Genomic DNA, 12715 nt, shown 5'->3' with positions numbered 1-12715 from the left:
TGCAAAGTCCTGACCTCAACCCAATAGAACACCTTTGGGATGAATTAGAGCGGAGACTGTGAGACAGGCCTTCTCATACACATCAGTGTCTGACCTCGCTTCTGGAAAAATGGTCAAACATTCCCATAGACAAACTTCTAAACCTTGTGAAGAGAAGAGTTAAAGCTGTTATAGCTGAAAATTGTGGGCCAACTCAATATTGGACTCCTACGGATTAAGACTGGGTTGCCATTAAAGTTCATGTGTGTGTGGCAGGCGTCCCAATACTGTTGGTATTATAGTATATTTTTCATACAGCTGCAGGAAAGGTCTGAGGGCCACATTAAATGAACTTGTGTTTGACTCATGTGATGTAGAGAATGGTTCAAATCATTCCTGGGGGGACATTCATTTTTTTCTAGGAACATTCTTCTTTTCTTCTTCAGATTGTCTAATAATGGCCTGACAGATAGTTCCTGCCCCCACCTGGCATCTGGAATAAAAAATAACCATACACTGAGGAGACTGGACCTGTCTGAGAACATTCTGGAGGGTCCTCATATCAGGGATCTGATGGAAGCTCTGACAACAAGCTGCATAGAGAGATTGGAGTAAGTAAATGTAAGGGAAACCAAGTGCAGGTATCCAGCAACAGCAGGGTGACCAAGCTATATTTCTTTTAAATAATTAAACGAAACCCATCAAACAACAGCATGTAGCACCCTTGTTCTAAACAGGGCTGCTTTCAAATTTAGTTGTGCTAGGTGGTAACTAGGCATTAGCCTGATGGTCGAGTGATCGGGTGTTCGCCGAATAGCGAACAATTTGCGGTGTTCATGGCAAATTTGATTTTTTTTTAAAAGTCTTTGGAAGATTAACATGAAAAATCAAAAGTGCTAATTTTAAAGGCTTATATGCATGGTATTGTCATAAAGAGTGTTTGGGGACCTGGGTTCTGCCCCAGGGGACATGTATCAATGCAAAAAAAAAAAGTTTTTTCGGGAGTAGTGATTTTAATAATGCTTAATGTGAAACAATAAAAGTGAATTATTCCTTTAAATATCATGCCTGGGGGGTGTCTATAGTATACCTGTAAAGTGGCACATTTTTCCCACAGCACAGTCCACAGAACAGTCCCACAGCAAAATGACATTTCTAAAGGAAAAAAAGTAATTTAAAACTACTCGCAGCTGTAATGAATTGTCGGGTCCCGGCAATACAGATAAAAGTAATTGGAAAAATGGCATGGGTTCCCCCCCGTCCCAGTCCCTTACCAGGCCCTTTGGGTCTGGTGTGAATATTAAGGGGAACCCTGCACCAATATTTAAAAAAAATGGCATAGGAGTCCTCCCAAAAATCCATACCAGACCCTTATCTGAGCACGCAACCTGGCAGGGCCCAGGAAAATTTCCTACCTCACCTCAGTATGGAAGAATAGTCAAACATTCCCATAGACACACTCCTAAACCTTGTGGACGACCTTCCCAGAAGAGTTGAAGCTGTTATAGTCGCAAAGGGCGGGCCAACTCAATACTGAACCCTACGGACTAAGACTGGGATGCCATTAAAGTTCATGTGTGTATAAAGGCATGTGTCCCAATACTTTTGGTAATATAGTGTATATTGGTATATTTAATATTTGATTCAGATGTTAGATAAAGTTATATGATGCTACATGTATACACGCATTACATTCCCATCCCCTCTAACTCTTGTAATATACCAGTGTGGCTCTGAAGAGGCCCTGAAAGTGGAATTTCTTGCTTTACTATACAGTATGTGGCGGAAGACTACTACACAGCTCCCAACTGTCCTTGATTTCAAGGGACTGTTCTTGATTTGGAACAAAGACGCTCTTTCCTCCTCATGTGTCCCCCATTTTGGTCTGATCTATATAGTTGTATATAAAATGCACCTTTTATCTTTCAAAAAGTGTTTCCCAGTGCTAAACCTTTCATCTGATTTCTAAATTGCTGCATTTGTAAAATTCAAAAGCCAATATAATGGAATAGTAGTGGTAAACAAAAGAAATCCCTTGCAGGTTTAACAATTTAATATATTTTGTATAATTCTCCTTAAAGGGGGGTGTGTCAGGGGGTGTGTACTATATATACATCATTTTTTTAATAGGTGTCCCTCGTTCTAATCTCAAAAAGTTGGGAGGTATGCTACTACACAAAGGACGCAGTGTTAAATTCATCAACGAAAACTTTTTTATCAAAGTTTTACTCCAGGAGTATATAATAAGTTTGGAAACCCTACAGAAATGCTTAAATAATGCATTACAATTTAACTAAATCCATTTGATTTTAGCAAATAAAATGATTTTAGCTGACTAAAATGTACTACATATTTAGTCGACTAAATAGGGGTGGCTGCCAGCCAGAGACTGACACAGGCATTGATGCGCCTGTCAGCCCCTGCATGGGCTCTTTCCCCTCTCCCCTTTGCTCTCTCTGTGTGCAGAGCGGCGCTCACACACAGGTATCCACCCGTTCTTTCCCCTGCCTCCATATTGTCAGAGACTGAGAGCCAATCACCAGGGAGCAGCACCAGAGAACTGTGGGATATGAAGTCCCAGCACAAAGCAGCCTGACTGACTTTTAAGGTGACAGGACAGCAAATCCCAGGCTACACTGCAGGGAGTCAAGAGACTTGTGGAAGAGACTATAAAAGTATAGGGCGGACTAGGCCCAAGCCTCTTGGCTTTCTGGATTCCCTCATGTGGACGCCATCTCATCGTTGTCAGAGGGAGATTGCGGCCTACCATGCAGTATACCACATTCCAATCCAGATGAGAGAGGCCTAGCTCTGCTTGCTGTTCATCTGACATTTATCCAACACCACTACAGTCGCCTAACAAACCTGTGTACTGGGCTTCACATCGGGAGATCGATACGGTGGACCCGCTGCGCGAGTGTCACAACATGAGCTACTGTTCGGAAGGCATCGAATTGGCCTGGTTGTTGTTGAGAGGGCAGTTGCCCACCTTTACAAATCCTTTCTCACGGTTTCACTGGGACACTTTGCACAGACATCTCTACCTTAGGAATGCTTTGCTGAATCTACTTTGAACACTGTGCACAGACACCTTTAGCTTTCCTCATTCCAAGAAACATATTGCTTGCTACTACATCTTATTGGATACAAGTTAATGAGCTCCTACATGCAGGTAAAGACCATCAGATCTGCAACAGGGACATTACTGTCATTGCTGCTATGAGGGCCCTTATACCTTTACCTTTAAGTCAGACCTTTCATTAGAGTTGTAAACAAAAGGGGAGAGTATAGCCTCATATAAAAGTAAATAGTAAAAAATAAAATTGTACCATCATCCCAGTTATAGTAAAGAAGGGGGAGAGTGGGGGTGAGGGAGTAGTGGCTGAGGCTAGACCCAAGACCGCCACTCAAATTGGTTTGGGGGGACTATTTCGGTACTAATAAAATCTGATTGACAAAATAGTATAAAAAGTTTATTGGTATAAAAACATTATTGTCCATAAAATTGCAAAACAATTAATTGTACACATCAATGATTGGTCACGGTCAACTAGTTTGGCGGAAATTGATATACCGCTTCATCAGGACAGCCAATCTATAAAATGATGCAAAGGACATTATACAGTGAACATACATAAATACATACAAAAAGTCAGCAATAAAAATTAAATTCCAAAGGAAATTATAACAATAATTATGATAGCTTACCCTATGAGTCAATTAAAAGTGTGCGGATGCCGGGCAGCCGAAGGGTCTCCTGCCGCGACGGACAAGGGGATAATTGGCGTGGAGGTCTAGATAAGAACAAAGGACATATGTATGTACATATGTGTGTACATATAGTGGTGTCGCCCCCCAAAGATGCATACACTAGCGGGGGAAAGTGGAAGTGGAAGGAATTAAGGAGGGAGAGGTATGGAAGGGGGGGGAGAAAATGAAAGGAGGGGGAAGGGGAAGAGGGGGGGAAGGGGAGAAGGAGACAGAGAGAGGAAGGTAGGTAGAAAAAGGAGGGGGATTTGGGAGGGGGGAGGGGAAGGGAAGAAGGAGGAAGGAAGGGAAAAGGGAGAAACGAAGGGAAAGAGGAATGGGAAGGGGGAGAGAGGAACCGCCAGAGTGATATCGAGAGGGGGGAGGGTAAAGGACTTACACATTAGGGGATCAGATAGCAATTAGGCACGACAGGGACTGTAGGCTGATGCGACCATGTAGGGGTTCAAAAAGCAGGCACAAGGTAAGCTGGTCCAAATACTGGTGAATACCAGGATAGTGTCATCCAGGGAGGGTATCTGCGTTGATGGCACAATGCATGGTAATGCATGGAATAGGGAGTTGGATAAACTAAGCCCGGGAGGGACCCCCAACAAGGTGCCAGATTAGGTCCTGATCTGTCAGTGTTAAGCCGTCGGACCACAGATGGACGGATCCACGCTGCCAAACCAATGGCTGGACGGCCATTAAATGGGCTATCCCTACCCGGCCGCGTCATGACATCACTGGGTCAGTCTCCCCATACAAAGCTAGTATGCGTGTAGCGCTACTCAGCATGTACGCTCAACTCGACATATGTCCTTTGTTCTTATCTAGACCTCCACGCCAATTATCCCCTTGTCCGTCGCGGCGGGAGACCCTTCGGCTGCCCGGCATCCGCACACTTTTAATTGACTCATAGGGTAAGCTATCATAATTATTGTTATAATTTCCTTTGGAATTTAATTTTTATTGCTGACTTTTTGTATGTATTTATGTATGTTCACTGTATAATGTCCTTTGCATCATTTTATAGATTGGCTGTCCTGATGAAGCGGTATATCAATTTCCGCCAAACTAGTTGACCGTGACCAATCATTGATGTGTACAATTAATTGTTTTGCAATTTTATGGACAATAATGTTTTTATACCAATAAACTTTTTATACTATTTTGTCAATCAGATTTTATTAGTACCGAAATAGTCCCCCCAAACCAATTTGAGTGGCGGTCTTGGGTCTAGCCTCAGCCACTACTCCCTCACCCCCACTCTCCCCCTTCTTTACTCTCATTAGAGTTAACAGTTAATAGTTTGGCCTGGGGTTCCCCTTTAGTATTGGTAATATCTACAAGTAATCAATAGTTTTGAAGAAGATATTTACTGGTTATCTGTCACTGACTGTATTGATACTGTCTATTTGCATATCTTATAAATTATTTTGAGCACTATAAAAATCACTTCAACCAAATCCTGGCTGTTTGTCCGAGATCTGGCTGACCAATACCATTTTGAGTTTCTTGCTACCTAAGTAAATTGAAGAAAACATTGATACTTGAACTGTGTCAGTGTGTCATTACTGTTGTATTCTATTAATCACAATGCCAGGTGTGTCAGGAGGGCTAAGGCCATTCCTGGGGTTGAGAGGCAGTGTAACAACCTGAACAAACTTAACCAGTGGCTCCTGCGGGGGTATCGCTACATCCAATTAAAACTAAAATTACATTGAAATTTGCTGCCACAATTAACACTGACTTAACACAAACACATGGGAAGCAATCTGACACACAAACATACCTAATACAAATGCACACCGTTTTTATCTCAAGAACATAACTATAGTTTTTTGATTTTTTTTATATTCTGTATTATATTATGTATTGTGTAATCTTATGTTATTTTTTTTTATTAAACACATTTTTTGATTTTTTTTTTACACAAGATTGGGAGGATTTTACAATTTTACCACATCTTACCACAGCTTCCATAAGTTTATGAAATACCAAAAAAAAAACATTCTAACCATCTGATATGCCATTTAAAAGTAAATTAAGGTAAAATTGATGCATGAGATCTTATTTTTTCAGCTAACATTCTTCTTTTATTCTACAGTTTAAAGAATAATGACCTAACAGATAATTCCTGCCCCCACCTGGCATCTGGAATAACAAATAACCAGACACTGAGGATACTGATCCTGTCTGAGAACAATCTGGAGGGTCCTCATTTCAGGGATCTGATGGAAGCTCTGACAACAAGCCGGATAGAGGAATTACAGTGAGTATAACAGGACTGAACCGGGAGATAATTGGGAATTTGGGGCAGTTTATATCCAAAAATATATGGTAATACTGGAGTGTCTGTTTGAGTTTTGCCCAACATGCAGCCTGTGGCCACCTGTGGTCTGCTGTGCATTGGCCACTTTTCAGAGGGGCAGTGGGATGTTGATTGCTCCGACACTCTCTGCATTCTCTGCATCAGGCTCAAAATGTATCCCAGTACTGTAAAACAGTAATTTCAAAGAATGGGGTGCGATTATCAGTACTGCCACTGACCATAACTGGAGTTAACTGCACTGATACTGAGCATCAATGCAAGGAGGAGGGTAACAGCATTGCCACAACCACCAACATGGAAGTCATTTTTGCTGTTACTGACACCAGTGCTGGGAGGCTAGTTACAATTACTTCCACTGCTGACACCAATGGATACTACTACTGGCCACCTTTGTACAGTGCCTTGAAAAGGAATTCATACCCCTTGAAATTTTCCACATTTTGTCACGTTACAACCAAAAACATAAATGTATTTTATTGGGATTTTATGTGATGGACCAACTCAAAGTGGCACATAATTGTGAAGTGGAAGGAAAATGATAAATGGTTTTCAATTTTTTTTATAAATAAATACTGTGTGTGAAAAGCCCACATTACTCCGGTACCCTTAACTAAAATCTAGTGGAACCAATTGCCTTCAGAAGTCACCTAATTAGTAAATAGATTCCACCTGTGTGTCATTTATTATAAATAAAGCTGTTTTGGTTTGGTACAGAACCTTAGTGAACAAACATGAAGGCCGAGGAACACACCAGATAGGTCAGGGATAAAGTTATGGATAAGTATAAAGCAGGGTTAGGTTATAAAAAAAATCTCCCAAGCTTTAAACATCTCACGGTGTTCTGTTCAATCCATCATCCGAAAATGGAAAGAGTATGGCACAACTGCAAACCTACCAAGACATGGCCGTCCGCCTAAACTGACCGGGCCAGGCAAGGAGAGCATTCATCAGAGAAGCAGCCAAGAGGCCCATGGTAACTCTGGAGGAGCTGCAGAGATCCACAGCTCAGGTGGGAGAATCTGTCCTCAGGACAACTATTAGTCGTGCCCTCCACAAATCTGCCAGAAGAGTGACAAGAAGAAAGACATTGTTGAAAGAAAGTCATAAGAAGTCCTGTTTGCAGTTTGTGAGAAGCCATGTGGGGGACACAGCAAACATGTGGAAGAAGGTGCTCTGGTCAGATAAAAATTGAACTAATTGGCCTATAAGCAAAATGCTATTTTGGGGGGAAACGAATACTGCACATCACCCCGAACACACCATTCTCACTGTGAAACGTGGTGGTGGTAGTATCATGTTGTGGGGATGATTTCTTCAGCAGGGACAGGGAAGCTGGTCAGAGTTGATGGGAAGATGGATGGAGCCAAATACAGGGAAATCTTAGAAGAAACCCTGTTAGAGTCTGCAAAAGACTTGAGACCGGGCCGGAGGTTCACCTTCCAGAAGCAACCCTAAACATACAGCCTGAGCTACAATGGAATGCTTTAGATCAAAACATATTCATGTGTTAGAATGGCCCAGTCACAGTCCAGACCTAAATCCAATTGAGAATCTGTGGCAAGACTTGAAAATTGCTGTTCTCCATCCAATCTGACAGAGCTTGAGATATTTTGCAAAGAAGAAAGTGCAAAAATGTCCCTCTCTAGATGTGCAAAGCTGGTAGAAACATCCCCAAAAAGACTTGTAGAGAAAGGGGGTTCTACAAAGTATTGACTCAAGGGGGCACTATACAAATGTCCCCCCACACTTTTCACATATGTTGAAAACCATTTATCATTTTCCTTCTACTTCACAATTATGTGCCTCTAACCACTAATGTGCGTGGGGATTAACAACGTTGCCACTGAACACTAGGGATAAGCCGACGGTTCCATACAAATCTAGGCTTGTATCAAACTTTGGCTGTTTGCACATTCAGACAATTATTAACTTGTTCGGCCCCCTGTTCGACGGGAGCCGAGCATAATCTATATAGAAGTCTTTCTACTGCTTCTTTATATGACAAGTTCCCACTATCGCTGGTTCCTAAGGAAGACAGGGGTGTTTGCACCTGCTGTGTCCCTAGGAGAAAGAACAATTGACGTCATGGGGAATCTCCACCCCTTTTAAGCAAAAAGATGGGTATAGCAGTGGCATCAAATGTAACCATTGGCCATATCTAGGCAATGATATTGACCAAATATGTTCATGGCTAATTTAGGCAATAATGTTGCCACTATCCCTGCCCCTTTTCTTATATAGATGATGATAGGGTTATGGGGATGAAGCCCTTGTCTCAATCAACATAAGCAAGGCACCCCCCCCTCATGTTGAGGACTAAGCATGTTTGGGAGGGTGGTGGAGCGTGCATGCAAGAGAAATAAGTTCCATTCATGTAGAGAATAGTAACATTCATTCCTGGGGGAGAAATTAATTTCCTTCTGGTAACATTCTTCTCTTCTTCTACAGTTTGGATAATAATGGCCTGACAGACAGTTCCTGCCCCCACCTGGCATCTGGAATAGGAAATAACAAGACACTGAAGACACTGAACCTGTCTGAGAACAATCTGGAGGGTCCTCATTTCAGGGATCTGATGGAAGCTCTGACAACAAGCCGGATAGAGGAATTACAGTGAGTATAATAGGACTGACTGAGACAATCTTCTGGGACAAGTTGCATCCAACTTGTAAATATTCTGATTTCAGTTGTAATACTGACTTACCCATTTCTGAGACCCCTATGCCTGACCTGAGTGGAGCAGAGACAATCACTGCGGACAGTTTAAATCAGGAAAGCTGAATTTGCCAAACACTTGGCATCCATGATTATTTATTCATTACAGGTATTTACATAGCGTTGTCAATTTATGCAGCACTTTACATATTGTACATTTGCAGGAAAAAAGGAAAGTGAGTGCAATAAAAAAAAGCGACTATAGAGTAGCAGCATAATAATTAACAATATGCTTAACCTCCTTCATTTAGTAAACTGATGGCAAGCAGGATCCCCTCTTATTCTAGGACGACGTTGTATGCTGTTGCCCCAATGTCACCACTCTCGCATGCACGCGGGGCGGGCGCGCCGTTTCCCAGGGATCTCCATAAAGCGCCGATGGTGCCGCTCTTTACCCATGTGATCAGCTGTGTCCAATTACAGCCAATCACATGTAAACACAGAAGCGACATTTATCGGCTCTCCTTGCATCACAATGACAGAGTGTGAGGAGAGGAGAGACAATCAGTGGCATCTCATAGTTACATAGTAGGTGAGGTTGAAAAAATACCATCAAGTCCAACCTATGTGTGTGATTATATGTCAGTATTACATTGTATATCCCTGTACGTTGTGGTCGTTCAGGCTCTTATCTAATAGTTTTTTGAAACTATCGATGCTCCCCGCTGAGACCACCGCCAGTGGAAGGGAATTCCACATCCTTGCCACTTACAGAGGAGGTCTAGTGCTAGAATTGTTACTGTTGCTCTAACGCACACGGCGATACCTCACATGGTGGTTTAAACGGCGTTTACATACGTGGGCAGGACTTGCGTGTGTATTCGCTTCTGAATGCGAGCTACTGGGGACAGTGGGGGTGTTAAATTTAAAAAAAAAAAGTTTTTACTTAATTATTTTTTATTTTTGCACTTTTTTATTTTTTTAATTTTTTTGATCACTTTTATTCCTATTACAAGGAATGTAAACATCCCTTGTAATAGGAATGTATTGTGACAGGTCCACTTTATGGAGAGATTTGGGGTCAATAAGACATCTCTCCTCCAGGCTGGAAAGCATGAGATCGAGAGAAAAAATTCACCAATCTCATGCCGACAGCAGCGATTGTGGCTTTGTTTACTTTCGGCCTCCAAATGGTGACCAGATGTCTCTATGTGCCAGGTTTCTCCGGGTCCCCGATGGCAAGGGAGAGCCCGGAGAAGCACCGGATGGCGGCGGGGAGGGGGAAGTCCCCCTCCCATCACCTATAAGAATAAACAAACGGCAGAACTGTCACTATGATTATTCTTATAGTGCACAGAATCGCAGGCTGAAAATAGTGATATCTGAATGATGCCTGTAGCTGCACCCATAATTCAGATATCCCCACTGAAAGTCCAGGACGTCATATGACGTCCTTGGGCGGGAAGTGGTTAAATACACGTGCATGCCCTAAAGGGTGGGGGATGAGCGAGCGCCCCATACCAGGCCACATGCCCTCAACACAGGGGGGTGCTTTGGGGCAGGGGGGCTCCCCCCAAAGCACCTTATCCTCATGTTGATGGGGACAAGGTCCTCTTCCCAACAACCCTTGTAATTTATCCCTGAAAAAAGTGTAGCGTGCAAAAAGACAGTAGGCAGTTTTTGACAAGTCCTTTATTTAAAAAACAAAGATTGAAAAAATATACCGGCATTTAGCAGAATTAAAGGGGTTGTAAAGGTACAATTTTTTTCCTAATTAGCTTCCTTTACCTTAGTGCAGTCCTCCTTCACTTACCTCATCCTTCCATTTTGCTTTTAAATGTCCTTATTTCTTCTGAGAAATCTTCACTTCCTGTTCTTCTGTCTGTAATTCCACACAGTAATGCAAGGCTTTCTCCCTGGTGTGGAGTGTCGTGCTCGCTCCCTCCCTTGGACTACCGGAGAGTCAGGACGCTCTCTATGTTGCAGATATAGAAAGGAGCTGTGAGTTAGTGGGCGTCCTGACTCTCCTGTAGTCCAAGGGAGGAGGTGAGCACAACACTCCACATCAGGGAGAAAGCCTTGCATTACTGTGTGGAGTTACAGACAGAAGAACAGGAAGTGAGGATTTCTCAGAAGACATAAGGACATTTAAAAGCAAAATGGAAGGATGAGGTAAGAGAAGGAGGACTGCACTAAGGTAAAGGAAGCTATTTAGGGAAAAAAAATTGTACCTTTACAACCCCTTTAAGATCTGTCAGTGTAACAGTGTGTAAATGTCTCTACACGCGGTAACTTGCGTTTATAAGCATTTTTGTTTATTGCCGTTTTCAATGGGGAATCATTTCTGACCATTTGCAATGTTAAAAAACAGACTTTCCAGAACCCTTTTATATTGTGGGCTGCGGGGAGAGAGAGAGGGGTGAGAGAGGGGATAGAGAGAGGGGGAGAGAGAGAGGGGGAGAGAGGGGATAGAGAGAGAGGGGGAGAGAGGGGATAGAGAGAGGGGGAGAGAGGGGAGAGAGAGGGGGGGAGAGAGGGGGAGAGAGAGAGGGGGAGAGAGGGGATAGAGAGAGGGGGGAGAGAGGGGAGAGAGAGGGAAGAGTGGAGAGGGAGAGAGAGAGAGGGGGAGAGAGGGGATAGAGAGAGGGGGGAGAGAGGGGAGAGAGAGGGAAGAGTGGAGAGGGAGAGAGAGAGAGGGGGGAGAGAGAAAGAAGAGGGAGAGAGAGATAGAGGGGGAGAGAGAAAGAGGGGGAGGGGGCAGAGAGAGAGGGGAGAGAGAGGGGGAGGGGACAGAGAGAGAGTGAGAGAGAGAGGGGGGAGAGAGGGGAGACAGACAGAGTGCCAAATGTGACACCGGAGGGGGGGTTCCGAAAAGCGGAGGTTCCATTTTTGTGCGGACCTCCGCTTTAAGGATATACAGAATGTTTTACAGTCAGACATTTGGCAGGAGGTCGTTGATTGGATGGGACATAGTAATGGGGTCTGTGAATGAATACTAGTAATATCAATAATGATTGTACATATCCCTCATGAATGCACCCTATTCTGAGATCTAATGACCATTCATATCCTGTATTCTAGGATTGTGAACAACTTCTTGTCAGGTGAAGCTAGAAGCAATCTGAAAAAGCTGGAATCCCTCCGGCCAGAACTGAAGGTGTCTACACGATGACCCCAGAGGAAGAATCTTTGCTACGGCTGTGAATGGGGCCGGGACCTTTCTCTGAATGAGGAGCAGAATAAAATTTAGAAATGAGAAACCTCATCAAGAGGAGAGTGAAACGAATGCACCAAAGAATGCTGAATCTGAACCCCAATGACGTCAATAGGAGCAGATTCTTAGAAATTAGTGATGGCCATTTCTAGGCTAATAGGCAAGGGATTGCCAAAAAAGGGCATGGAGACCTGGGCATGACCCAAGGGACATGTACCAATGTAAAAACAAATACATTAATATGAATTTTAGTGCAAACAAATACATTATTATACCAAATTTTTTGATGTAGCACCCTGATGTTTAGGCAGGGTTGCTGACAAATTTAGTCTGCCAGGTAGTATCCTGGCTAATTGTTATAAGATCCACTAACTTCTCCCTAAATCTGGGTTGTCTGCTCTTCTCTCTTCCGTCACTGGGTGGCATTGTAGCCAATGACATTGGATTGACAAGGGCATAGCGAAGTCAGACTATGAGTGGATGGGTTGTCTCAGCAATTGGCAGGGCTCTCTTTAGCCCTTGGCATGCTGGGAGAGCCTATTTATTTAGGTGGAGTCAGGTGATCGCTGTTCTGTGCCACTTGGGCGGCTGTCTGGGTGGACGTGTGTTGAAAGCTCCCGGCTGCTAGGCCAAAAGATGGAGGCCTATCTGGGAGTTCCCTGGTTGCTAGGAAGTTTGAGGCCTACCCAGGATAAGATGGAGCAACATAGGGTTGGGGCTTCATGTCGGAAGTTCAACCAAGTTGCACGGGTTCTGCCGGCCGAAGAACCCCTCATTGTTGCAGG

The 12715-nt window shown here is 43.4% G+C and overlaps 1 protein-coding gene across 3 annotated transcripts in view; it reads left to right on the top strand.

Annotated features, from left to right (window-relative positions):
- Positions 1 to 12267, top strand: part of LOC120921139 (NACHT, LRR and PYD domains-containing protein 3-like) — a 48753-nt gene extending 36486 nt beyond the window's left edge. The window contains exons 9-13 of one of the 3 annotated variants that reach the window (XM_040333822.1): positions 426 to 512; positions 1550 to 1556; positions 5931 to 6001; positions 8510 to 8674; positions 11798 to 12267. In XM_040333822.1, the coding sequence (XP_040189756.1) occupies positions 426 to 512; positions 1550 to 1556; positions 5931 to 6001; positions 8510 to 8674; positions 11798 to 11888 (421 nt within the window). In that variant the 3' untranslated portion in view covers positions 11889 to 12267. Of the gene's footprint in view, positions 1 to 425; positions 591 to 1549; positions 1557 to 5836; positions 6002 to 8509; positions 8675 to 11797 lie in introns of all 3 variants that reach the window. The other 2 variants (XM_040333820.1, XM_040333821.1) reach the window with 2 other exon arrangements.
- Positions 12268 to 12715: the final 448 nt, after the last annotated feature.

This window comes from Rana temporaria, chromosome 13 (genome assembly GCF_905171775.1).
Source record: "Rana temporaria chromosome 13, aRanTem1.1, whole genome shotgun sequence".
Taxonomy (NCBI): domain Eukaryota; kingdom Metazoa; phylum Chordata; class Amphibia; order Anura; family Ranidae; genus Rana; species Rana temporaria.
Note: the sequence above shows the minus strand (reverse complement) of the source record. Positions and strands in the feature narration are given on the sequence as shown.